Source organism: Eucalyptus grandis, chromosome 6, assembly GCF_016545825.1.
Source record: "Eucalyptus grandis isolate ANBG69807.140 chromosome 6, ASM1654582v1, whole genome shotgun sequence".
In the NCBI taxonomy this organism is placed as follows: domain Eukaryota; kingdom Viridiplantae; phylum Streptophyta; class Magnoliopsida; order Myrtales; family Myrtaceae; genus Eucalyptus; species Eucalyptus grandis.
The window spans coordinates 2,336,717-2,364,698 of NC_052617.1; the positions used below are offsets into that span (position 1 = coordinate 2,336,717).

General features: G+C 42.5%; 3 protein-coding genes and 2 long non-coding RNA genes across 6 annotated transcripts; 4 read left to right on the top strand and 1 right to left on the bottom strand.

Moving 5' to 3' along the window:
- Nucleotides 1-4,530: 4,530 nt before the first annotated feature.
- Nucleotides 4,531-12,024, top strand: LOC120294605. 2 transcript variants are annotated; one of them, XR_005551844.1, is made up of 3 exons: nucleotides 4,531-5,001; nucleotides 5,098-5,164; nucleotides 11,914-12,024. It is a non-coding gene; the product is annotated as an uncharacterized LOC120294605 (long non-coding RNA). The 2 variants fall into 2 exon arrangements; XR_005551845.1 differs by lacking the exon at nucleotides 11,914-12,024 and adding an exon at nucleotides 5,893-5,953.
- A 12-nt stretch (nucleotides 12,025-12,036) lies between these two features.
- On the top strand, nucleotides 12,037-14,183 carry LOC108960239. Its single transcript, XR_005551846.1, has 2 exons — nucleotides 12,037-12,798; nucleotides 12,905-14,183. It is a non-coding gene; the product is annotated as an uncharacterized LOC108960239 (long non-coding RNA).
- A 3,437-nt stretch (nucleotides 14,184-17,620) lies between these two features.
- On the top strand, nucleotides 17,621-20,815 carry LOC104447857 (isoflavone 3'-hydroxylase). Its single transcript, XM_018875243.2, is given in 4 exon segments — nucleotides 17,621-18,599; nucleotides 19,931-20,012; nucleotides 20,015-20,066; nucleotides 20,068-20,815. Coding segments are annotated over 4 exon segments (1,536 nt in total). The 5' UTR covers nucleotides 17,621-17,678; the 3' UTR covers nucleotides 20,549-20,815.
- A 2,223-nt stretch (nucleotides 20,816-23,038) lies between these two features.
- LOC104432146 (putative receptor protein kinase ZmPK1) lies at nucleotides 23,039-25,740 on the bottom strand. Its single transcript, XM_039315207.1, has one exon. The coding sequence runs from the start codon at nucleotides 25,640-25,642 to the stop codon at nucleotides 23,207-23,209; it is 2,436 nt and encodes an 811-aa protein (XP_039171141.1). The 5' UTR covers nucleotides 25,643-25,740; the 3' UTR covers nucleotides 23,039-23,206.
- A 1,117-nt stretch (nucleotides 25,741-26,857) lies between these two features.
- On the top strand, nucleotides 26,858-27,733 carry LOC120294654. The gene is made up of 3 exons (XM_039314997.1): nucleotides 26,858-27,003; nucleotides 27,260-27,439; nucleotides 27,645-27,733. Exons 1-3 carry the CDS (start codon nucleotides 26,889-26,891, stop codon nucleotides 27,722-27,724), a joined length of 375 nt encoding a protein of 124 aa, XP_039170931.1. The 5' UTR covers nucleotides 26,858-26,888; the 3' UTR covers nucleotides 27,725-27,733.
- Nucleotides 27,734-27,982: the final 249 nt, after the last annotated feature.

Genomic DNA, 27,982 nt, shown 5'->3' on the forward strand with positions numbered 1-27,982 from the left:
GCGTGTAGTCAATTGTAGCTCATGAAAAGGTGACTCTTTTTCCATGAAATCCTGCTTTACAGTGCGCCCTACTTTTGTTTTATCATAAATTTCATCACTTGGTCACCGTTTCTTTTCATACACTATTTTTGTGAGGATGAGCTAACGTTTATCTGAAGTGAGATTCGATCAATAATGTTTCCATGGTTAGAGCGATTTATATCTTTTCACGATTATGATTTGTGAATACCTAATCTCAGTAGGAAATATTCATTGCTTGTGTGGTTTTATCTTTTACAAGTTCAATGTGGTAATAAAGATATATGAATCAGAAGTAAATGTTAGAACTGTGTCGATGTTGGTTTATGTGTTCTTGTGGTTGTATATTTGCAATTTTATATGCGTGGTGGATGTCATCATTGATGTATTGGTGAATACATGATCTCACTAGGAGATATTCATTGCTTGTTTAGTATTATTTATAAGTTCAATGTGGGAAAACATATATAAATCAGAAGTAAATGTTAGAATTGTGATGTTGTTTTACCTTGTCGGTTTATGTATTCTTGTGGTTGCATATATGCAATTTTATTCATTTATTTCCTGATTGCGTCCCTCTTATGAAGAAGAGCGTCTTAAATTTCTACTACTTGGCTTTGGCTAGTCGTAAAGACATATGCTTTTTTCTTTGAGTGTTTCTACTCAAGTTGGCCTCAATTGCATATTAGGTTTCTGTCATTGATTTCTGTCGCGTAGCGTGTTTCCTCGATGGAAAATGCAAATAGCAAGATACTGATTGAATTTTTAGTAAAGAATAAACCTATGGGAGATCTTGGCATCAGAATATGTGTATTAATTTATTCTAGAAGCTTGGCACTCTCAATTTTTTGTGAACTGCAGTCGGTATACTAGAACGCATCATTTACAGGGGTCTAGGCCAAGGAGGAAAAAGGCCAAGAGAGTATGCTATTTCATGATCAATTAAAAAGACCAAGTAAAAAGCCTTAATCATTCATCTATTTCAAGTTTTGCATGGATGCCTTGTACATTAGTAGCCACAAACTGTACAGCAAATCGTCTTCACTAATCGATGACTACAAGGCGGTCTTTCCCTCTCTTTCATATACATTGTGATTGACTGTAGCCTTGTCCTAGAACCAAGAGCCAGGGTATATACATATTTACAAACATCCTAATCTCTATGTACATCTTTTACATTATGATGACCATGTGCAGTGATCATCTACAAAAAAAAAAAAGAAAAGAAAATTGCAATGTGAATTGCAAAGAAACAAAGGAAAAATTTTGCTTGCTAAATGACAAACTAAAAAATGATCATATCAAATTGAAAAGAAAGACAGAGAAATCATGCTTCTTTAAAGGCTGTATTTCTTGGTGCTAGTTTATTGGTGTTTGCTATGTTCATGCTCAATTTTCTATGACAATATGTTGATTTGAAAAAGATATTGTGTTGGATAATTTTGCTATTTGGATAATTTTGCTATCATATAACCTGTGAGTTTGTACTTGGCTAATGTTATTGTTTTTTTTTTCCTCATGAGAAACAAATCATGATGATAGAGAGAAATTTTTTAGCATTATGATATTAGAGGAGATGAATCTACAGATGTTGCTTTTGTGCATGATGTATATGATTGTGGTGTCTACTATTGTTGAAAGGCACTACCGTAATCATATATTGAAGGATTGCACATTTGTTAGAAGACAAGCTCGTTTAGATCACCTTGACCGCCTCATTAACAACAATGACTTGAATTGTGTGGAACAACTTAGAATGGATAGGTGTACATTTACTCCACTATGCGAGTTGGCATGTACGATTGGTGGATTAAAAGAAGATAGACTTGTCACTCTAGAAGAACAAATGGCAATGTTCTTACATATACTTGCCTATTATGTGAAAAATCGTGTCATCAAGTTTAGATTTATGAGGTATGGGGAGACAATAAGTAGGCATTTTAACTTAGTTTTAAGTGCAGTGATAAGAATGCATAGTGTGCTTCTTGTCTCACCTGAACCAATTCCAAAGAAATGTACCAATGAGAGATGGAAATGGCTTAAGGTATGTTTGCTATGCTATTACATGGATTAATTTAATACTTCGAAGATAAAATTATTTCATTAATTTCATGATTTTAGGGTTGCTTAGGAGCAGTAGATGGCACATACATTAGGGTACGTGTTCCGAAGGTTGATAAACCAAGGTACCAAAATAGAAAAGGTGAGATAGCAACCAATGTATTAGGAGTTTGCTCACGTGACATGAGATTTGTTTATGTTTTATCGGGATGGGAAGGCTCAGCAGTAGATTCTAGAGTACTTTGAGATGCTTTAATTAAACCTAATGGTTTAAAGATTCCCGTTGGTAAGATAAGCCTTTATCAATATGTTACATTCTTTGTCATGTAGATTTTGACAATTTTAGAATAATTAATAATGTTATCATTTGTTATTAGGTAATTTTTATCTTATAGATGCTGGATACACAAATGGGGAGGCTTTCTTTCTCCTTATAGAGGTACTCGATACCACCTATCCAAGTGGACAGAAGGTTGTACACAAAATTCCCCCAAGGACTACTTCAACATGAAGCATTCTCAAGCTAGAAATGTTATAGAAAGATGCTTCGGTTTACTTAAGTTACGATGGGCTATTCTTAGGAGTCCATCTTTTTATCCAATTAGAACACAAGATCGAATAATCATAGCTTGTTGCCTTTTACACAACTTGATAAGAAGAGTAATGGCTATTGATCCAATCGAGGCATAGTTAAATGAAGTTGTTAACATTACTGAGGATGTGGTAACAATTGATGCTATTGAACCATCAGATCATTGGGCAACATGGAGACAAAATTTGGCGATACAAATGTTTAATGAGTGGAATGCAAGTTGAGGACATGAAGGAGTTGTATGATTTTATATTATTTAAAAAATTCATTTGTTTCTTATTGTTGCAAGACTTGTATTGTAATACGTTTTTATTTCTCTATTTCTATTAAACATGTGTAATATGATGCTGGTTTTTTATTATTTTTATTATTGAGACATATTTTTCCATGGCTAGTGTTTGCTTTATGGCTTCATCATTTTAAATATTTAGTATTATGTTGTTTCTATCATTATATTTTCTCTACCGTGCTATTTTCTATTATTAAATTTTCTAAAATTTAAACGAGATGGTTAGGAATGGATGGTAGTGATTTCAATCAAACTCAATGAAGGGTAACAAAGAGAGACCGACGTGTATGGACAATAAATGAAGAAAATGCACTTTTAGATGATCTTGAAGAACTAGTTGCGCGAGAAATGAAAGTTGATAATGGCTTTAAGAGTGGTTACATGATTAGAGTGGTGAGCTTGGCTCTGGTAGTGCTTATTCAATGCTTGGAGTGGGGACGAGTCAGCGAAGAGCCGGTGGACTTGTCTGAGGGGACGGGACTCACAATGCCCAAGAGAGGGCTATTGGAGGCTATGTGCAAAGCACATGAATGCACGATAGCTAATGTTCTTGCATAGATTTGAGAAGGTCATTCTCTAGTGAACTTATTTTGGTCATGGATCTCCAATGTTTTTGATTGATCAAATAAATGGAAAATAAGAGTGACTATGAAGCTTTAGGTTAGTACAGCTTTAGGAATGATCGAGAGCATCAGAAGCATACCGAGGAGGCCAATGCAGGTTTAGGCCTCTCTCTTTCAGGAGAAAAATGTTGGTTTATATAGATACCACAACATTGTTCATGCCTCTCTCTCTATTTCGGGCATTTGTTGGTGCACCGGTAACTGATATGGTTGGCCCAGCATACTGAGTCACCATGGCTTGTTAAAATCCGTTCCAAAATGAGAGTTGATGGAATTCGCAAATAGACAAAGGATGTCCAAAACATCACAAAATGAAGAGTGTAAATATGACATGAAAAACTTAAGAAGTGTACAACTTTAGCATCCCTAAATAATTAATGGACTAAGTTTAATCCTGCAAAAGATTATAGTATGGAGATCCTTTTAATATGATTATTCAACTGAATTTGATTTGCATTACTCAAAGTCATGTAATAAGTATTGTTTCACTTGTGCGTCCGTTGATTAAAAAATTTGGGTGTTCAATGGTTGACCCATAGACTGCGTTTGGAATTCTTTTAACACCGGATTTGAATTTTAGTTAAGTTTACATAGATCAAGGCCTTTTTTTTTTTTTTTTTTTTTTTTCAAAAGATAGTGAATATTATTACTAGCCCGCAAAAAGGGAACCATTACACGAAAAGTCTAAACATAATAAAGAGATTAAGAGTTGAGGAGGATAATAAACTCAATTGCTAGGAAGGGACTTGGCTCGGTGGGCTTTTGCGACCCAATCCGCGATCTTGTTGAACTCCCTCGACTCATAGGAGATAGAAACGTTACTCATCTGGGCCAGAAGATTTATGCAGTCGGTAACAATCGTTTGGGCCTGCCAAGGGGGCTCATCTTGGCCCATTAAACACTCAACCAGTGAAAAGCTATCAGAAGATGCGTGCACTTGCAAATTAGTTGCAGCATAGGGTTCCCTTCGGAGATCAGTTCGGCAAGTTCGTGCGTGTCTTTCTTCCTTCACCCACAACAGAGCCTCTTGGATGGCGAGGGTTTCTGCAACCCAGGCGGTCAGAGCAGCGATTTCCTTTGCAAAACCAGCGACCAGAAGCCTTGCAGCATTCCTGCAAACACCCGCAACTAAGCCCTCCATTGTCGAGCAGTTCCAAGACGCATCCACATTCATCCTCAGCATCTGTGGGTTAGGTGGTTTCCATTTTTCCGATCTGCCGGGATCTATTTGTTGTCGGCTAAAGCTTTCCTTTCCTTTGGCGAACCATTTTATGCGGAGATCTACTGCGATTCGTGCTTCTTCTTGGGTGCAAAGTGGATCGACCTTCTTCCCTTGGAAGATCGCTAAGTTGCAGGTTTTCCATATTTGCCATAGTAGAGCAGCAAAACGGATTTTCGGTTCTGATCCGATCCTTGAGGTGAGGTTTTCTAAGATCCATTTGTCAATTCGAGTGATGCAAGCTGGGTTTGTGTTTGCTTGAGAATTAGGGGCTGACCAGAGCGTTTTTGTCCAGTCGCAGAGGATGAAGATCTGCTTCGTTGTTTTGGGAGCTTGGCCATAGATTTGGCATGTTGGGTCAGGTATCATTTCTCTTCTGTACAAATTTTCCTTTGTTGGGAGAGAATTGCTGCAGATATTCCAAAGTAAAAATCTGATTTTGGGGGAAGTCGAAAGCCTCCATATCTCTTGCCAAAGTGACTTGGGTATTTGATACGAGGGAGATGGGTTTTGACTAGTGGCGGGGTCAGCTAGGGTATTTATGCATTTATAGCCACTCTTTACTGTATATGTGCCCAACTTGTTTGCTGTCTATATAAGCTCGTCTGGGTTGGGGTACAGACTAAGAGGATGGGCGAGTATCTCTTTTATTATACTATCTGGAAATAGTTCTTTAACTCTCTGCATATCCCATGCCTTGGTATCTTTGTCAATTAAGTCAGCTGTCGCAACCAATTTTTTCGGGGTTTGGACCACCTAAAGTTTAGCTAATGGATTGTTAGCCTGACTTAACCCGCCTCCTGCCCCATACCAATTCGCGACTTAGGTTCAAGTTCTTAACATGCAAATGATATTTCAATCAGGAGTCGCCACTAATCTATTTTTGGTGGGTCGATTAGAAACCCAAGTAAAATAACGGGAGATTTACTTTACTTCTACGAACCAGAGATTTATGGATTCGGGGACTTGATTACGCTAGATTTTCTCTAACGCCCTTTCGGTACCTTTTTTTTTTATTTTGAAAAATGTTTGGCAAGCAATTTGGATTGATTTTAAATTTATTTTCCTAACATGTGAGGTGTTCATGCAGGTGCGCAATCCATCAATTTAACACCCAAGAAAGCAAATAATAGAAAGATGTAGGACTTACCTCGTAGCAACGAAAGCATCTGCGTTGTTAGTTCAGAATTCATATCAACAGTCCTAAATATGATTTCTAAATAACACGCAATTTCTTTTTTTGTTTTCACTTAATTAATGAGAATCATGCTTTATGCAATGCATGCCACTAATTTAACATGAAATGATATGACATGTCAACATGACCTAAACTATATGACATGAGTAAAGTGATGCAATAGTTAAATGTGCAATCTAAATTAACCAAATGACCTAATTATAATGACGGGCAATTTCTAATTAAATGAACCTATCAACAATCGCTAAATGACGTTCATTTTCATGAGCCTAATTTTATATGACGTGCACATGATTTTTATTTTTCTTAATAAGAATGCAATCTATCTATGAGAAATTATCTAAATCTATAACTAATAAACGTGCAATCCTAACATGAAATGACGTGCGATTCTATATGACATATGCATGCTGATTTTTTTTTGTTTTTTGTTTTATTTAGAATTCGAAATTAAAGTTGACACATAATTAAATGTGCAGTTTAAATTAATGAGGAGAAACTTCTAAATTAATGTTTTTGGTCTTTTTATTTAAGAAATTCGAAATAAATTTCCTATCCTAAACATGCAACGTAACCCTAAAACCAGTAATATCCTAACATGCATTTAACCTAACTCAAATATTTTTTTTTGGGTTTTTCCTTTCCGGGAGCAATCAAATAAAGGCATCGAGAACAGCACAAAGAACAAATCAAGCAAGATATCATCCGTGTCCATTTAATTTTGGAAATAGATTGACGAATCGTATCTCGCGCATGAGATCGGATCGGCCAATTTTTAAATAAAATCACAAATCGTATCTCGAGCGTGAGATTGGATTGGTGATTTTTCCGTGCAATTGCGGGTCGTATTTCGAGCATGAAATCGGACCATCAATCATATGCATGTTGCAAAATTAGGAAGATTTCCTAATTTAAGAAGGCTACTCGAGTTACGGATATCGTAGCGTGTCGGGAATTTCCATCATGTGCATCAATGGATATTTCAAATAGGAAACGAAATATTTGGAAATCAAGTAAAACGAAATTTTTACCTAATCCGAATATTGATTTTCAAAGTTGGACTTTGCACAATCGGACCGGGATCACAATCGGCGGGCAACAGGGTGGTGGATGGTGGCTAGCGGTGGATCGTGGTGGCGATCCGCTGCAGACGCTGGTTCGACTTGGACAGCAGCCGAGATGGTGGACTCACGGTGATGCCTCGATGATTTGAGACAGGTGACGGCTCACGAGGCGGTGGGGAGGTGCACGGCTAACTCCCAACCTTTCGGCAGAGACTTCTCGGGATGCCTGCAACACTATAAACTTGCGAAGACGATTAGGAGCTAGTGTAAACCTTTCTTTGTTTTCTTTTTATATATATGCACCAAGATCTATGGTGGAGGATGATGACTCAGTGGAGATTCCCTTGCTACGTGTACCCTCCTCAAGGTCCAGACGATGGAGAAATTTTGACTGGCTTCGCTGGGATTTAAGGCATGATAATCAGGCTTCGATGGACATGAACAATGGCCCCCCAAGTCTCACACTTTGCTGGACGCTCTTCTTGCTTCGAACGTGTCTCCCTATTGTGTTCCACGAGACCTGCAAAGAAAGACCAGTATTCCTCGTTGCTGGGGATTCCGCAGATGACCTAATGGGCCACACGGATGCGGCTTGCGTCGGGGATGGTGGCCCAAACTCGGAGAAATCGTCAAGACTCGAAAACACTCGTGGGAGTGGAACTTGACGTCAGAGCTGGCTTGAATTCACGGTGGTGTCTCACGGTGACTCGGTGCCGATAAATTATGGGATTCACTTGGGACGTTGAAGCGCAATAGCAGGCAAAGTGGCAACGCGTGGCAGCAAAACCCGAACATGAACAAGGACGTGCATGCAAGGCACGAACTTTGATGGATGCCTAAAGTTTCAAGAGATGGGGGCTGATTCAAGAAGACTCTTGGACTCCAAATTGACGTGGTTCTTTTGACCAAGTCCACGTATTCTTCTGATCCAGAAAGCCTTTCCCAAGAATTCTTCGATTTGTTGCCGTAAATCTGTGAACTATGTGGCTCGCTAGGAAATTCGCCTGGATGTGGCTGGGATGAGGAGTTTCGTCCGGACTGCAGCAGTGGCTGTGAAAGAAACTGGCGCAAGGAGACACCGAGAGTGGCTATAGATGACGCAAGGACAGCAGCAGGATTCGCCGTGAGGGATCTTTTATCGACAAAGGGCTGCGTATGCGAGGAGGGTCTCAACTGCTACCCTTTTCCTCTTCCTTTTCTCTCTCAATGTAGCCGTGTATTCAATATGTGTGTCGTCTCCTCCGCAAACCCTACGCATTTAATCTATTTATAGGCCATGAGTTAGGGTTTTTTTTTTCAAATCCGTATCCACGAAAATTCCTTTTTCCAAATGCAATATTTGCTTTTGATACGATTTAGGATTGCAAGAGGATTTTTCTAAAATTTGAAATCTCGCATAAATCAATCCGTAAAATCTTTTCGAGGATATGGGCTTAGCCAATTTACTCCCTTTGTGCTTTAGTCCAATTCACCAAATTAATATTCTCGAACCATCAATTTGAACCCATTTGTCACCGGCCCAATGTAAATGCAAATTAAAATAAATGCACCTAAAACTATATGCTATGCAATTAATTAATTTACTAATATTTTTTTAGGGGTAAAATTAATCCCTAATTTTTTAATATGGTAAATGACTAAACGGGTCGCCAAAAATTTAGGTGTCAACATCAGCCACCATTTTTAGATTTTCTTTGTTTGCTGGACCTATAATTCTTCCAGATGGCAGCCATACATCTTCTCTGATTCGTATTTTTTGTCAATCGCCAACCTTCCACCTAGTTGCCGGTTCAATTACCTCTCTCCCCACCAATAAACTTTGCCATGCCCATGAAGGTCGATTACCTTTGTTTGCTGCCCAAAAGTCTCCTTGAGGATAATACAAACTTTTCAATACTTGACACCATAAGGAATTTGGTTGTTTGGCAAGCCGCCAAGCTTGCTTTCCCATCATGGCTTTGTTGAAATCTACCAAATCTTTAAAACCTAGGCCTCCAAACTCCTTTATGGTTTTTAATACTTTCCATTTCTTCCAATGGACTCATTTTCTTGCTACATTTTGTTTCCACCAAAAGGAGGCCACTCTCTTCTCTATAGTGCGACATATAGAAGTTGGGATTTTAAAAATGGACATCGCATATTAGGGAAGGGCTTGAATAACCGTCTTAATGAGAATTTCCTTTCCTGCCTTTGAGATCAATTTTTCTTTCCAACCTTCAAGTTTCCTTTCTACTTTAGCAAGGAGCCAAGCAAACATTTGTTTTTTTGTTTTCCCCCAATTAGATGATATTCCGAGGTATTTTCCTAGACTTTCTGAGATAGGCACTCTCAATTCAGCTGCTAGGTTCTGTTTAAGAGTGTTAGGGCAATCTCTCCCAAAGAAAATGCCTGATTTGTTAAGGTTTATAGCTTGTCCGGACACATAATAGTATTGATTCAGCACATTGGATACATTCTGGGCTTCTCTAATCGTGCCATCTAAGAAGAAAATGGCATCATCAGCAAAGAGGAGGTGAGATAGGGTGTGGCATGTAGAGTTGAGGCGAATACCTTTTATGCTGCCATCTTGGACAGCTTTGTTCATTAGAGTTGAAAGGATGTTGGACATAATGATGAAAAGATAGGGAGAGAGGGGGTCCCCTTGCCGGATTTCTCTAGTAGGTGTAAAGGCATTTGAAGGTTCGCCATTAAGTAATATGCTAAAAGATACCGATGAGATGCAATACTTTATCCACTTAACCCATTTCTCATTAAAACCCAGCCTCAGCATATAATCACATAGAAAATCACATTCAACTCTATCATACGCCTTTTGCATGTCTAGTTTTAGAATGGCTTGGAATTTTCGCTTCCTCCTTTTCACCCTTAATTGATGAGTCACCTCTTGAACAATAAATATATTGTCTTGTATTTGTCTACCATTTATAAAGGTTGTTTGCTCTTCTGAAACTATCATTGGCAGCCATGGTTTTAGCCTATTTGCCAAAACTTTTGCTATAATTTTGTAACTGAAATTACAAAGGCTTATATGTCTAAATTGGGTGATATTCTCTGGATTTGTAACTTTAGGAATAAGAGTAATATGCATTTTGTTAAGCTCTGGTTCAAACACACCTTGATTGAGGAAAGATTGTATCATGCTGAATATGTCTTCTTTGATGATTGGCCAATGATTTTGGTAGAATAAGCCAATTAGCCCATCCGGACCCGGTGCCTTTGTAGCCCCTAGCTGAAACACAACAGCTTTTACTTCTTCTCTAGTGACTGGTTTAGTCAAATCGCTATTTATCTCCTCATTGATTACCACTTGGCATTGCTCTACCACAGGTTGGTAGTTTCGGTCCCTAACTGAAGTGAAGATAGATTGATAATAGCTGCTGATGTGATTACTTAGAGTCTCCGGATCCCTACACCAGGTTTCATCATCTAACCGAAGCATAGAGATTTTATTCCTCTCGTCTTCTTTGAACCGTAGTTGCATGGAAATATTTGGTGTTTTGATCCCCCCATTTTAACCAATCTATTCTCGACTTCATGCACCCGAACATCTCTTCTTGCCTCCACAAAACTTCAATTTTCCGATAATATTGCTGATTTCCTCTCTATTTTGCTCCCCCACCGTTGTATTTGTTAGCTCCATAAGCCAAAATTTGAGGGGATTGATATGTGTTTGAGCATTTTTAAACTTCCTCCTACTCCATTTATGTAATGCAGCAATCACCAGCCTTGTTTTGTGTGTAAGACTGATTTCGGTAGAATTACTAGCATGCCAAGCTCGTTTAATTACCTCCTCACACTCTGGATCTTCTAACCAAACTGGTTCAAATCTGAATTTTTTCTGACTTTTCTTTTCCTTTTGATGAAGATTTAGAATTATCAGGCTATGGTCAGAACCTATTGCCGGTAGAGCAAAAACCATCGCATTTGGGTAGATTACTCTCCACTCCAAATTACAAAGAGCCCTGTCTAACCTCTTTTTAACTAATGCGCTGCCTTATCTGTTGTTGGACCAAGTATACGCACATCCCTTGCATTCAATATCCAGTAGAGAACAGTCATCCAGAAACCCCTTGAAAGCTGCAATTCTATATCTATCCACTTCTCTGCAGCCAACCTTTTCCCATTGATAAAGTATCTTATTAAAATCTCCAATATATAACCATGGGAGTGAATTGGAGTAATTGCTTTCTTTAACAGTGCGCCATAATCTTAGTCTCTCTGGGAAGTTTGTTGATGCATGTAGAAAAGAGATTCTCATAAGATCACCACTGTTAAGATCTGTACATTTGATAGTGATAAGCTCCCCAGAACTTCCTTCCACTTCCACTTTAATCTCCTCATCCCACATTAATGCTAATCCCCCTGCTATGCCAACTGGTTCGTAGTGAAAGATGCTGTAAAATAAGTTCTTTTCCTCACTCTTTCGATAACATGATTCTGATTTTTTGTTTCCATGAGGAAAACCAGGTTAGGTCTTTCTTGAGCCACTAGGGCTCTGAGATGCTGGATTGTCAAGGGAGTGCCCAGCCCTTGACAGTTCCAGCTTAATAGTTTCATCTTTGCTCTGGTGGCTTATTAGGGCCAGCCATCATAGCCCATGTACTCGCCCCTTCCCAAGATTGAATTAGGGCGTCCAACAATTGTTGTTCATCTACCACAAACTCCCGTGTTGTTTTCTTTTCATAGGGGCTGTTACGCTGTTGTTTTTTAGCCGCCGGTGCTTTATATATCATCTTACCCTTCTTGGTATTATATGGGGAACTCTCTTTTCCAGCAAGAGATAGAGATAGTGCTTGGTGCTGATCTGATTTATGTCTTCTAATAACACTCATCTGTTCTGTTTTTTCAGGGTGAACAAGAACAAGTGCCATCGAGTTGTCTGCTTCTACTGTTGTTTTCATGGTTGATTCAATCACCTCTGTTTGAGTTTCCATAATGACTTCTTCTTCAGAGACCAGGGGTTCAATTTTACCGTAAAAAGTCTTCCAGTAAGGGCTTTCTTCTCTGACTTCCGCTTTTAGCCATGAGCCAAACCGACCAGGTTGGTCCTGAGCTAGGCCCATCTCTTCATAGGGTATTTCAGTGCAATAATTTGCATAATGACCAATCGGACCACATGAATAACAATAGTGAGGTAGCCTTTCATATTTATAGTCAATCCACCACTTCTTTTCCCCACAGTTTATTATGATTCTTGTTTTGAGGGGATGGGACAGATTCAGCATTACTCTTGCCTTTCCAATTTTCCTAGAGTTATTACCTCTCGCCTCGATTTTTATCTCCTCAACTCTCCCCAATCTTGAGGCTAGAAGGCGTATGGCTTCTTCATTAACTCTAGCTTGAGGCAACCCTATGAAGTGTACCCAGAACGCATAATGCGTAAATTCATAACAATGCTCAGGTATGTTTGTATCACCCTCTCTAAGGACAAGAAGATTACTAGTGAATGACCAAGGTCCAGCTTCTAGCACCCTTCTTTTTTCTTCACTAGATTGGAACATAAACGAGAAATAACCTATTTCAATTTGCTTACATTTCACTGAATTTGTTTTCCATGCTCTTTTCATAGTATTGCAGAACGCCTGAAAATTAACATTGGGCTTTGAATATAGCTTGCCATAGAGAGTTAACTCATTTTGTTTTTTTTCTTCTTCTGGATATTATCCCCTAGGTCTGTGATGTCTTCTTCTGACCACAAGTCTCCCATTCGCCTACACAACGCTGTTGATCGAAGGTGATTTTCCTCTCTGTCTGCCATTTCTGTTCAGTTGTTGAGTAGCCGAGACACTATAGGGTTTGGCTGTGGAGTGAAGGGAGCTCTAATGCAAATTTAACACCAGGTAATTCACGTATAGCTACTGATAAACCACCAAATGAGGCAAACAACAACGAAACAGATGATCCCAGCCACTAACAATTTATTTGCAACACAATCGTTAGATGGTCGTAGCTTGGAAGCCAATGTAAGGAAAGAACCTAGTGGAGTGGATGAATCACAGCAAAGCTTCAAGTATTCTTGGGTCATCTAGCAAGAGGAAGGTTGAAAGGGGTGCCCCACCCAGCGACACTTTCAGAGATGAGGATTGGGATGGTATAGCAGATTACCCATCGACATACTCAAACATTCGGACCTTGATCGCCATCTAGAGATGCAACAGAAGGAAGAAGGGGGTTTAATCAGTTGGAATATGTCTGAAATCAGCCATGAATGGCAGATTTAGGGTTTGAGGAAGAGGCAAAAGGGGAACTGCTATCTACGAGAGATAGAGAGAAAAACCTCAAAAACGCGAGGGGGTAGCAAATGAAGCAACCACACAGCTGTTGATCAAGGCCCTTGAAAGAGCGTAATATTGTTTGCCATCTGGGGCCTATGGTGTAGCATGAACAATGAAGTGTCTCACAATGGGACTGCAAAAAGCACTCCCACTTCCACCGACGTTGCAGCTTCTACAGCAGGGTGGCTCGCCTCTCGCATCCCTCAACATGAAGCAGACTATCTCCTCCTCCTTCGAAGTCAATGGGCTGAAGCTCCTCTTTGGGAGGTTCAAGCTATAATACTGACGGATCTGGCGATGGCAATCCAGGATGGGCAGGTGCGGAGGGAGTGATCAGGGACTCCTGTGGCAGATGGATCTCTGAGTTTAGCAAACGATAGGGACGGCAATGTTGTTTTGACATTCTAGGCAATTCTCGATGCTCTACCATGAGCTAAGGGATTGAATTATATATCTAAACCTCATTATTGAGTCGGATGCTAGCGCTGAAGTTCAACTGTTGCATCTTAGTACTCGATTGAAGGGAATTACTGGCGCAGATGGATTGAGTTTTCTTAAAACGTACTTCCCCAGATGCAAATTCTGGTGGCAGAGTGTCCTCCAGGAGAGAATATTGGCTACATCTAGTGTTCCAACATGATAAATAAGAAGCTACCTCAAATCACGCCAGGTGTCCAACATGGGTCCACGTTGTTAGACCAATTTCTGAAGCCCCCGTTGTTAGGCCAATTTTTGAAATTTGTTTGACTCTTCCTCTTGACAGAGGAGAAAATATTGGCTACGTTTGGTACTTTAACATAACAAATAAGAAGGCACCTCAAAAAATCGTGCCACGTGTCCAACATGGGCCCATGTTATCAGACCAATTTTTTAAATTTGTTAGGTAGTGCAATTTGAAGTGCCTTAGCACTAGATGTCGCTAATATTTTCTCCTCTCTCAAGAGAAAGAGCTGAACAAATTTTAAAAATTGGCTTGACAACGTGGGCTCACGTTGGATACATAACGCGATTTGAGGTGTCTTCTTAGTTGTCATGTTAGACCACTAGACATAGTCAATGTTTTCTCATCCTGTAGCCGTTTTATCCTGTTTACTCGAATGACTTGTCTGCCAACTCTGTACTGCCCTATCTACCAATCACTACTCGATCTTTATTTACTTCCTTCTATAGAAAAAGCGAGAGATGGAGGAAAATGTGGCCGCGAGAAATAATGCTGCGTTCTGTACTAGTTGGTGCTGATTTTTAGGGAGGAGGAGGAGAGATCCCCCAACACCCTTGCCCAAAGACCCATCCAGAGGCGAGACGAATAAGCAACCCACCATCATGAAAGTCCCATTATATACAACGAAACACGCACGAGTCAATTCATCAGTCGAACGCCAATCAAATTCAGCAAGAAAAGAAAAGAAAAGCAACCAACTGCTCCTTATCAAATCTCATCATCTGCCGGACAGAAAGAGAGAGAGAGAATACCTGCCGAAGAAGGTCATAATTCTCCAGGAAACAAGAGCGATGGAATCGTTTTCTAATGGCACTTTCGAGGAGGAGGAGGAGGAGGAGGAGGAGGAGGGCGTGTTGGCTAATGTCCTCCTCCCTAAAAATAAGGTGAATCTTCTCTGGACCTGTTATGACTGATAACACATCCTCCGCAGTCCTATTTTTAGTTGGGAAAATTTCGAATAGAGATCTAAAGTGCCCTCATTTTTCTTAAAAGGGGATTTAAAGTGCAGTTTGTCTTAAATAATAACTCAAATTAGTCATTTAGTCTCAAATAAGAGCCTAACTAACTAAAGTCTCTCACCAGCCGATGAATAGATGCATCTCCAATGCGTATTCCAATGGCTTAATCAAGGATATTTTCATCCAAAAATATTCTTTCTTTGTTTCTCTTTTCCCTTTTGTCTTCTTCTTGATTCCACCTATGGTTGTCCCTGTCCATTGTTTTCTTCATCAATGTTGAAGATAGGCATTGCCAAGATCAAGAACACCATAATTGGGGCGCACCATTTTCTATGTTCTCTCGAGCAATCAAACAGAGAGAGACATCTACCTGTGACTGTGGTGTTAGTATGAGCAACAAACGAGAGAGTACTTCTGTGAGATGAAAGGCAAAATTGGGGTTCACCAATTTTTGGGTAAGGATTGCTTGGATTGTTTCAAATTGGCACATGAGAAATGCGAAACATGACATCTCTCCTTTCCGGAGTGTTTTACGTATCTGGCGAAACTCATCCTTAACGCAAAAGATTCTGAATCGAGCGGAGGTTTTAGTACGAGCGTGAATGTAAGAGACGGCCATGGTGTTGTGAAGGGGTTGAATCTGAGGCCGCATAGGACAAGAGAGAACGCCCTCGACTGTATCATGGTGAAACAAAATGGGGGAGAAAGAAGATCCATGGCTTGGAACCAAAAGAAGAAGAAGAAGATGAGTAAAGGGGAAAAAATGAACAAGAAACGAAGAAAGAAAGAAAGAAAAGCATGAGAGCGAGCGGCCAATTTCTGCTTTCTCTGCGGCCACCAAGTCCACTCTGCCAACCTCTTCTCCCTCGCCTTCGCCTGCTGCTCCACCAACAACCTCGTCCTCTACCAGGACTACAACTAAGATGCCCAAGCAGCCTTCCTCATCCCTTCCTCCCACCACCGCTCCCAGATTGACGGCTTCTCTGACTAGCCCTTTACCCTCGAGCTCACCATCCTCTAGTGCCCCGATTTGGATAGCAAAAATTTAATGCCTAATGAAGAAGAAGTTTTTTTTTTTTTTTTCGGTCAAATGAAAAAGAAGATGAACATGGATGAAGGGTTAAAAAAAAAAAATTAAATGCTTTTGTACGAAAATACCCTGATCAGGCACTTTATTTGAAACTAAATTACTACTTCGAATCCTAGGCAAACTTCACTTAGATATTCTTTTGAGAAAAGGAGGCTCTATTTGAAATTTTCCCTTTTTTAGTTTGATTAGTTTCGTGTTTCTGCGTTTAGATCTTCAGGCCTGGTCAGACAAAAGAAGGGTCCTCGGTCTGATCCGGTGGCTCCTGCGTTCGCACTCTTCTTTCCACGATCGACTGCCACGAAGCAACGGAACATCATCTTTGACCATAACCCTTGGATTTCAACTTCTTTTTTTCTCATCATGAGTGGACTGGGAAACCTTACGAACGAGCGATTCGTATATAAAAGCGCAGTTAATTAAGTCGTGGTGTCTAGTGTCTACCGACCAAAAAAAAAAAAAAAGAAAGTCGTGGTGTCCAGCGCGCGCGCGCGCCATCTAGCGCAGGTCACTTTCCCATGGACCAAGACGGCACTTGCATCCACAGCATCCAAGCATCCTTCGATCTTTATAATAAAAGGTGAAAACAGAGTTTATATTAAAAAAATATTCACATATCTAGCAGATCGCATTTAATATCCAATAAAATGGTATCGTGTTATTCAATATATGAATTTCCTAAAGGGGTCTAATTAAAAATTCGCGGACAGCGGCCCCTCTCCTTTTGCTTGTCCAAAAAGAAAGCGCTCGCACATGGACAAACGATACTAGAAAAAGAATAAACAAATGACAAAGAAGAAATAAACTCATATCGCATTTCCAGTCGGAGTTAGGGTTAGAATTCTCTTCTCTTTCGGTACATACTGTTTCCGGAACACGTTGTTGAAGTTCAGATCTCAGCCAACTCTAATCTATAGATTTTTATAGGCATCGGCACCCTAAAAAAGTCAATTTCAATGTAGAAGACTCTTAAGTTAAGATGATTGATTGCCATTCGCCGTACATGAACGATGGCTTTGAAATATATATTAACCCAGTCCACTATTTAACGAGATAGTGTTAAGACCATAAAATTTCCAAAGTCGGACAGTATTGATAAAGTAAAGTCATCAACTAAACAAAATCAAGTCCAATTAGTATGACTAATTAATAGAACGTCAACGTCATAGGTGTCGACCAGGAAGAAGATAAGCAATATATATGATAAGTGCATGTGATTTAATATAAATTACTACAAAGGTCGATTGACGTTTATGTCAATAATTTTTAATCTAAATTAGTCAAATGGACTGAATTCGTATAATTGTGAAAATATTTAGAACTAAATTGGTTTGATTGAAAGGTTTATAACTGAATTGATACTAATATAATATATTTATGACTTTTTGGTACTTTTCTACTAATAATTTTGATAATGCGCAGCATTACTTAATAGTTAATACCTAGAAATGGTCTGAAAACGTGAAAAGCTTGATCCCACTTACCCTTTAAAACCTCCACCGTCTCACGTCTCTCTTCCCATTCTCTCTCTCTCTCTCTCTCTCTCTCTCTCCCCAACGCGGCCTCCAACCCATGTTGTCGATGGAGGACGCGTGGGTGTATATCCTCTCGGCATCCTCCTTCCTCTTTCTTCTCTTCCTGTTCAAATTGCAGAGAAGCGGCAAGAGAAATCTCCCGCCGGGCCCGCCTTCCCTCCCCATCATCGGCCACCTCCTCCTCATAAAAGAACCCGTCCACCGCACCCTCCAGTCCCTCTCCGACCGCTATGGCCCTGTCCTTTCCCTCTCATTCGGCTCTCGGCCTGTGGTCGTCGTATCCTCCCCGTCCGCCGCCGAGGAGTGCTTCACCAGGAATGACGTCATCCTCGCCAACCGCCCCTGCATGCTTGCGGGCAAGGTCATGGCCTACGGCAACACTACCATCGGCACCGCCCCCTATGGTCCCCACTGGCGCAACCTCCGCCGCCTCACAGCCCTCGAGATCCTTTCGCCGCATCGTCTCGCCAGCTCCCACGCCATCCGGCAGGAGGAAGTCAGGCTCCTCGTGAGGAGCCTCTACAAGGCGACCTCCTCTGGCCCGGGTGGCGGTTTCACGAGGGTGGAGATGAGGTCGAAGCTGCAGGAGCTGCCCTTCAACATCATCATGAGGATGATCTCTGGGAAGCGCTACTCCGGGGCTGCTGTCGACGCAGGCGATGCGGAGGTGGCCAGGCGGTTCAGGGAGGTAATAGAGGAGCAATTCGAGTTGAGCGGGACGGACCCGGGCGATTACTTGCCAGTGCTGAGGAAGGTGGTGGACTTCAAGGGGAGGGAGCGGAGGATGGTGGACGTGGCCAAGAGGTGCGATGTGATCTTGCAGGGGATGATAGACGAGCACAGGTCGAGAAGGAAGAGAAGTGATGCCAACGGCGGCCGAGAGGACGAGAGCAAGACGATGATCGACACCATGCTGTCGGAGGGCTACGCGGACGACATCATCAAAGGCCAGATCAATGTACATATTCTATTCCCTTGATTTATGCATACACAGTGCCATGTTTCTTAATTATTGGATTCGGTTGAATCTGACTCATACCCTTCATTTAAAAAAAAAAATTACTTAATAAATAAGATTAAAAAAATAGCATGTTGATTATATAAAAATGAGAGGCAAGCAAATTTTAGTTTTTCATGGGTATACCATGAAGTGAACAAAAATCTAAAATTTGACTCCTTCCCAAGCAAAGATTTTTATTTAATCCCTGTGCTTGGAAGATGGTTTAGAATTGAAGTATACAGATACCTACATGAATTAAGATCGTTAGCAATGGCTTGTTTTGTTTGGATACCACAAATCTAACGATTGATATTAATTTAAATGTATTGGACTTTGCTCGATAGAGTTCGAAACCAATTTCACAATGTATAGTCATCGTGTCCTTCTATATTGTCTATTCCCCCGAAAGGTTTTATTTTTCTTTTCTATTTTAAGTAATAGGGTCTTGTTTCTTATCCTTTATTATATGATTTGAACAATGTTAATCCAATGCTTATGCTAAATCATGTGGATCTCGTGTGGGTTCATCTCATCCAACAGTGCATGTGAGTTGCGCTCACATCTAATGATTCACATGAACCGGGATCATGTCTGAATTTTTCTTTCTTGAATGGTAGCCGCTATCTAGATTGTTGTTCATTAAAGAGATGAAAGAGGAGAGAGGTCAGAAAGAAAGAGCTCGTATAAGGTAATATGTGTGAAAATGTTGATTAGTCAACATACTTTAGTCATGTGTGCAGTAAATGGCTTAACTGGGATCCTCATTTTCTTTTACTTGAACTTACGGATGTTTTCCAACTCCGATGGATTCAAGCTGTTCGAACCATAAGAAAAGTATGTTGTCTAAAATAACTTGCCATCATCGACAAACCACCGTGGAAAATTGACATGGCTAAAAGTTATGCCGTTCGGTGGCAAATTTCTTTTTATAATGGTGGCTTGTCCATGGAGGCAAGATCTTTTCCACGCCATACTCTGGCAGAGGTTGACATTAGCTCGAATTAATAGAAATTGGGATTAATCGACCTAATTAGCAAAATTTATGCAAGTTAAATGATTTGATCAGGAAAACTCGTGGAGGATAGGCAGTAGCTATTCGAAATACTTCTATGTCTACATGACGCATGAAACAGATAGAGTTTGCACTTTACATAAACTAAATCTATTCCTTTTACATTTGCCTCTTTATGCTTGAACGTGATGGTTCTTTGATTTCGAAAGCTAGTTTGATCTATTTTTGAAAGAATCGAGCATATACTTACTCAATTTTTAAACACAATTTGCGGCAGTCAATGTCAAGTGCAGGCACGGACACATCCGCGGTAACGATAGAATGGGCCATGTCCCTCCTACTCAATCATCCGGATGTCATGAAAAAGCTCAAGCAGAACTAGATGACGTCGTTGGTCGAGACCGTCTAGTTGACGGTTGACACCCACAAGCTACCTTACCTTCATAACATCATCAACGAGGCACTCCGATTGTTTCCGCCAGGGCCACTCCTAGTGCCGCATGAGTCTGCTGAGGATTGCACGGTCAACGGGTTCGACGTGCCCCGAGGAACCATGATCTTGGTTAATGTGTGGGCAATTCAGAGAGACCCAAAAGTGTGGGATGATCCCACAAGTTTTAAACCGGAGAGGTATGAGGGATTGGAAGGTGATCATGCGTACCGATTGTTGCCGTTTGGGATGGGGAGGAGGAGTTGTCCCGGTGCTGGCCTGGCCAATCGAGTGGTGAGCTTGGCTCTGGCGGTGCTTATTCAATGCTTGGAGTGGAAATGAGTCAGCGAAGAGCCGATGGACTTGTCTGAGGGGACGGGACTCACAATGCCCAAGAGAGAGCCATTGGAGGCTATGTGTAAAGCACGTGAATGCATGATAGCCAATGTTCTTGCGCAGCTTTGAGAAGGTCTTTGGTCATGTATCTCCAATGTTTTTGAATGATCAAATAGACTGAAAATAGGAGTGACTATGTAGCTTTAGGCCAGTGCAGTTTTAGGAGTGGTCGTGAGCATCAGTAGCATCCTGAGGAGGTCAATGCAGCTTTAGGCCTCTCTCTTAGGAGAAAAATGCTGGTTTATATAAATACTAGCAACATTGTTCATGCCCCTCTCTCTATTTCGGGCATTTGTTGTTGCACCGGTAACTGAAATAGTTGGCTTGGCATACTGAGTTACCATGGCTTGTTGAAATCCGTTCCAAAAAGAGAGTTTGATGGAATTCGCAGATAGACAAGGGATGTCCAAAACATTGCAAAATGAAGGGTTTAAATATGACATGAAATATTTAAGTAGTGTACATCTTTATCATCCCTAAATAATTAATGGACTAAATTTAATCTCCCAAAAGATTAATATGGAGATTCTTCTAATATGATAACTCGGAATGAATTTAATTTGCATTACTCGAAGTCATGTGATAAGTATTGTGTCAAGGCTCCTGAAAGAGCGAACTGTTATTTGCCATCTAGGCCCTATGGCAGAAAGCACTCCCCCTTCCACCGATGCTGCAGCTTCTCAATGAAGCGGGCTAACCCCCTCTTTGGGAGGTTCAAGCTATAATACTGATGGATCCGATGATGGCGATCCTGGACGGGCAAGTGCGGAGGGAGTGATCGGAGACTCTTGTCGCAGATGGGTCTTCGAGTTTAGCAAGTGATAGGGACTACAATGGTGCTCCGGTATTTCAACTTCTTCCCAACGCTCTACCATGAGCTAAGGGATGGAATTATATATCTGAAGCTCATCATTGCATCTCCGTTAACGCCGCAATCGCGCCTATTTTCTTCGAACACGCTTCCCCGGATGCAAATTCAGGTGGCGGAGTGTCCTCTAGCTCTTCTATCTTGTTCCTCGAATGACTTGTCTACCAACTGCGTACTGCCCTTTGGACCAATCGCTACTCGACCTTTATTCACTTCCTTAGAAAAAGGAAGGGATGGAGGAAAATGTAGCGCGTGAGACATAATGTTTTGTTTTTTACTAGTTGGTGCTGATTGGAACCCTAAAATAAATTTGACAAACAGGTGATTATAAATTAAACAAAGGTTCTAGCTCAGCCACGAAGTCTTTTTTTTTTTTTTGGGGGTACTCAGCCACGAAGTCTTCAGCTCTTTATAAATCAAGTTTTTCAAAATCTTTATCAACTTGTGAGCACGTGAATAATGCGTGCCAGCTCCTTAGAGCAAGGTTGAAAAAGATTTTTTTAATTTGATATGAACAATAGAACAAACAAATATATTGCTCGAGAAATAAAGGGCAACAGCCCGAAATTAAAGGACCAACGGAAGAATTAGAGGAAATTTGGATGAAGAACACAAAACCAAAGGAAATTTGAATGAGTGAATCTCGTAACAAATATTTATTTATTTATTTCAGAACAAGTTATTAATCTTATAATGAATTAAAGACGGTTACTTAATCATTTTTCTAGACTCAAAAAAGTATTAGTAGTTCAATAGAAGAAAGGAGACTCAAAATCCAAGTCGGAAGCATATTTATTCCTCACTCAAGACCGTTTCAAAATGATAATCATACATTTTCTCCAGGTAAACTTCATATAGACACTATCGCTATAGCGTCCTCTTGTGATTAGCCTGTCTCGCCCGTGGGACATGGACATCGCCTTAATAAAATGAGAGCGTCGAGTCTATTGTCAATTTGTGCGGTCGACTTTAACAATACTTTTGAAAATAAAATTAGAAGGTCAAAGAAAGCGTGAGCTCGAGCGATTCATCATAGAGATGCCTTTTGGACGACTCCACGTCATTTTGTCTTGACAGAAAAGAATTATGCATACGGATTTGTTTGCGGACCGTGCTGCTCTCAATCAATTGTTAGTTGTCCCCCATTATATTTTACTTCATTCTAAAAGGAGAACCCATTAACATTGCGGTCGATTCCTCCAAGATAGGACTCATTCCTCTCTTTTATCCCATAAACAAGGTCAACTTGAGAGAGAGAGAGAGAGAGAGAGAGAGAGAGAGAGAGAGAGAGCTGCCAGCATTGACCAGATCTACAGCTCCTCTCAACCAAAACCCAAATTAATTTGATCCCCACCTTCTATGATCATGCACGTGCCCTTGAGCAGATGGATATAATTTGACCGCCGCCCTAAAAAGCATAGTTTCTACCTTATTATTGAGCGAGTTCACGTGTAATATGGACGAGTTGCAGAAACTTGCCAACATATGAGCTGACTAGGTTGGATAATTTATTAAACTCGTGTAACGGGTGTGATGCATCGGATCCATATGAACTCGAATCCAGGAATTAGATACAAATTCGCTAGGGATGAATCGCTTTCGGAGGACAAGTAGAAGAGCATTGAACCCGCTTTCGCTTGCAAGATCTGTGTAACCGGCCGAAAAATGAACGGGGACAGAATCTCTGGTTATTCTCAAGAACGCAAGCTGTGACTGAACCTCGTTCAAAAATATAAGTTAACCTTCGCTAAGTTCTCGTTGGACTCCATATCTTTAAGCAACGAGACCATGCCAAACACTGCAGATTTAAATACTTTCAGAAGCACCCGAATCAATTCCACTTCACTCTGCACCGAAATCTAACCATCATTCTCCTGCCTCAGGAGCATTTCCACCACTTGGCTCATGGTGGGTCTGGCGTCTTTATCTTCCTCCACGCACCTGAGCGCGACCTCGATCAAGACCTCCATCTTCTTCGGGTCGTAGTCACCCCTGAGCGCCGGATCCACCATCTCTTCCACGCGGGACCCCGTCCTCCCTGGTTCGTTCACCTTGTTCCTTGCCCACGGGATGAGCTGGAGTTGCTTGGCGTCCCCTCCGCTCTCCGGCGAGTGGACGCTCGTCGTGGGGCTGATTCCCGTCACCATCTCTAGCATGACGATCCCGTAGCTGTAGACATCCACCTTGGACGTGATGGACAGATTGGAGACCCATTCGGGAGCCATGTAGCCTCGGGTTCCTCTGATCCTCGAGAAGTCGGAATTCGTCACCTTCCCTCGGTCCATGAGCTTGGAGAGCCCGAAGTCCGCGACTTTGGGTTGGTAATCGGAGTCTAGAAGAATGTTCTGAGGCTTCACGTCGCAATGCAGAACCCACTCCAGGCATTCCTCGTGGAGATAAGCAAGACCCTTTGCGGTGCCTACCGCGATGTCAAACCGCCTCTTCCAGTGGAGCTCCGGCGACGACAGGTTCTGTGCCAGCGACCCGTGTTCCATGAACTCGTACACCAATAGCCTGTGCTTTCCCTCGGCGCAGTAACCCCACATCTCGATCAAATTCATGTGGTTCACCCTCCCGATCGTGCTGGCCTCGGCCAGAAAATCGGCCTCACCAGTCGTGGCATTGTTGAGCACCTTCACTGCCGCAACCCGATCATCGGACAACAGAGCCTTGAACACGATCCCGCCTGCACCTCTCCCGATCTCCTTGCTGAAATTCCGCGTTGCCTTCTTGAGCTCGTCGTAGGTGAACCGCTTGAACCCGGTCGCGACGAGGAGGTAGCTCTGGTGCGCGGAAGTGACATCCTGCTGGTTCCTAATCAGGAAGAACCACACCAAGAGCACCACCACGATCTCGATCCCTCCGAACACGCAGGCGAACCAGAGCATGAAGTTCAACGCCCCGTTTTTGCCTTTCTTGGAGTAAGTCCTGTCCAAGACCTTCACCTCCGGGGTGGGAGGGCAACCGTGCTGAGTCCTCTTCACGAGCTGATCCTCGGTGAAGGTCTTATTCTTGGGGACCTTGACGAAGAACTGGCCGGTGAAGCTGGGCCGGTTGTGCCCATTGAGGAGCTCGATCTTGGGGAAGCAATCGAACGTGGTGAAGGTGGACGACCCGCTGTACTGGAATCCTCGGCAGTCGCACAGGCTCAGGCAAGTCTGCCGGCACTTCTCAAGAGTGGTGTTATAGATGGTGTGGTAGTCGTAGCCATAGAAATCGACGTACAGGAGCTTCACGAACCCGATCTCGTCAGCGACGCACCCGTCGGAGAAGGTGAAATTGGGCACGCAACCGGCCGACCAGTCGCCCAGGACGCTGGGGACGTACCCAGGCAGGCAGGAGCAGCTCCGTCCCTTGGCCGGGTCGTAGCTGCAGAGGCTGTTATTGCCGCACACGCCGTGGATGAAGCAGGGCATACTGCTGAGCGCTTCCCACGTCACGGCCCAGACAGCCGAGCCCCGCTCGCGGCTGTAGACCCGCAAGTTGCCGTCAAAGCCGAGGGTCATCCTTCTCTGCATAGCCGCGACGCCGTAGTCAGAGGTGTAGAACGAGAAGTCGTCGGAGGATTGGAAGCGGCCGAGCGGGTCGAGCACAGCAATGCGGCTGCTGTTGTAGAGGAATCGTTTAAGGTCATTGTTCGAAATCCACGGGTACGGCCAGTACACGCCCGAGATTGATGGGCCGTCGAAGATGAGGCGGAGGACATTGTCGTTGCCGAAGTAAAGTTTGTAGAACCCGGTCGAGTAGTTGTACCGGCTCCGAGCGGAGATCAGGAACGTGTTTCTGGTGAGTGGCTGCTGAGGGAGGAGGGTGTCGGTCGGCGAGTCGAAGCTCTGCCACAGGACGCCGCCGCCGCCGTCAGTGAGGAAGAGGTTCCCGGTGTCATTGAGGCGGAGCTCAGCGGCGGAGGGGGAGCTGGTGCCGGAAGACCAGACTTCGGTGCCGGCGTCGCCGGCGTCGGTGAGGACGAGGTTGCCCGAGTCGAGGAGGGATAAGGTGGAGCGTCGGCCGTTGACGGGAGCCTCGCGGTTGGCCATCCAGACGGGGGTGCAGGCGGCGACGGAGCAGGGGGGGTCGCTGAACCAGACGGCGAAGCCGTAGGCATTGTAGCCGACGGGGAAGAAGCCGGCGGAGAAGGCGCCGGAGGGGGAGACGAGGACGTCGCCGGGGTTCTCGACAGAGAGTGACGCGTGTTTGGCGAGGCTGGGCAGCGCCGACGTGGAGAGCCGACAAGATTGGAGGAAGAGGAAGAGGAAGAGGAAGAGAGGGAGGAGGAGCGAGGGTGGCGTAGCCATTAGGACTCGGCGGCGAAAGGCGAGTTGCGGTGAATCTGGCCAAGGACAATATCATAAGTGTGTGTGTGTACAGTTGAATAGCGTGTGAAAATGAATCAGCCTTTTGAATCTCGCCATGTCCAGCAAAAGGGACAAACTATGAGGGTGGACCCTGCCGGTTTTAACTCACTTTGGGTCGCCTCGCTAGTTATTCGAGCCGGGAACTAAACTTATCGATGGATAGTTTAGTTTTGACTTTGTTTTCAACGAACTCGCCTTAATAATTGACAGGTCTAAATATCACGAAAAATTTTATGTGGCGGCTAGCATGACAATGATAATAATTAGTGAACTTGTGTAATAACCTAGCAAAGTACTTAGCTTTATGACTTCTACATTAGATTGACCTGCTTTCTTTTACAATAAATAGGTCAACACAAATCTCAAAAACACCATCTAAACCCTATAAGTAAATACCATTTTGTCAAGTCTCGTGACATAATCTTGATTAGCATTTATATATATATGTCTCTCTCCCCCTCCTCCTCTAATCATGGCCACCTCTGAGCCCAACCTCTATGCCTTCCTTTGCCATCATCGTCGATGGATCACTACTAGAGTGTTTGAGGACAATCCTTCACTTTTTTTTTTTTCCGTTTCCTTTAAAATTTCTCTTCCGATCTTAAAAATAGAGTAACTATACTTGTCCTGAGATCTCAAATTTCAGACTTTTCTTTCTATGAATTTTCATCTCCCATTATTGATCTCAAATTTAAGACTTTTCTTTCTATGAATTTTTGTCTTCCACTGTTGCACGTTCAAGACATGCCACCTCCACCGCCATCTCTACATTTGTTTTGATCTCCCGTGCATCGATCGATGGCACGAAGAGATTCGTAAGTCAAAGTCAAGACTGATATGATTGTTGTTAAAGCGGAAAAAGTTACGTAACCAGTGCAATGCTTTATGGGAGGTCCGCGCGTATGGGGCCGAGCGGATGAGAACTATGTCAAAGTCAAACAAGGCGGTAGTCATCTGATGTGGACCGATAGGACCGCAAAAAGCACTCCCGCCTCCACCGACGCTGCAGTTAGGGGTGTCAGAAGCGAACCGAACTTATCAAAAATCAATATTTTTGTATTGATTCGATTTTTTTATCGATTAACCGAATGGAACCGAACCATAAATCAATAAAGAAAGCTATAAATTCACGCCAACTTTCGACCCTTATGACCGAATCTCCTGGCCCACCACCGCCGCGATCCCAATGGCTGCAGTCGTTGGAGCAGCCCCCGCCGCCACCGGGCAGCCACAGAAGCCTGCCGACGCGGAGGAGATGGCGAGGCAGCTTCGCCCCCAGCTCCTTGGTTCATGCCGAAATGGTACTCGATCGATTTTTCTTTCTCTCAGTGCCTTTTTCGGAGTCGTGGTCGGATTTTGGGTCGTGGGTTTCTTCGCGGCTGGGGAATTGGTGAATGGGGAGTAGAGTTTGTTTGCTCTTGTTTCGCCTCTCGGGACATTGAAGCTCCGTTCGTATCGTTTTCTCTCGCTGTTTTATGATAATTGTGGTGCGGCGTGGTGCCCGATGAAGTGACGAGGAATGGTGGGTGCCGGCTGATAGTTGCTGGGCAATTGCAGCACATTGTGGACTGCGGAGTTCAGTTGGCGAGGGCCCGTCTCCGAACAGGGCATTCTCATCGCTCGCCAGGAAGCGGGACTCGCAGCCCGAGCCGGTCCTGAAGCCAACTATCGTCGAAGAAGTGTCGGCGGGTATCGACGAAGAGGAGGACGCGGTCATCTTCCACAGTTTTGATGACGGTGGGTGAAGTGATTGTTTGCTCGATTTCTCATCCTTTACTCCCCTGTTTTTGCCTTTCCCAGTTTTGCAGATTGTGGATTGTTCATATTGAGTGAAGAAGAACAGGGGAATTGTTGTGAAAACTGAAATATTCTGAAACGACCTCAATGGACAGTAAGGTGTGTTTTTTATTTAAACTTGATGACGTCTTAGTTTCATGTGCAGATGCATTGGAGGATGAGTTTGAGGATGGGGCTTTTGAAGATGAGTATCTAGAAGATGATGCTGATGTCTATGTGAGTTAGTGCTGTTTTAATAGAGCCCGTGTTCTAATTTTTTTTTAGACACAAATTTGATAAGTTGCTTGATGGACCTAATCTTTTCTCATCATTATTTGACCAATGCTTAAAAAAGGGAATGAAGTATATGATGTAAATTGCAAAATCCTCTAAGCTTGAAGTGCAGTAACATATTGAATTTAGATTATTTTGAGTTAAAAAAAAAAAGAAAAGAAAAACCGAAAAAAAACCAGAAAAAACCGAAAACCAAAAGCTGAAAACCGA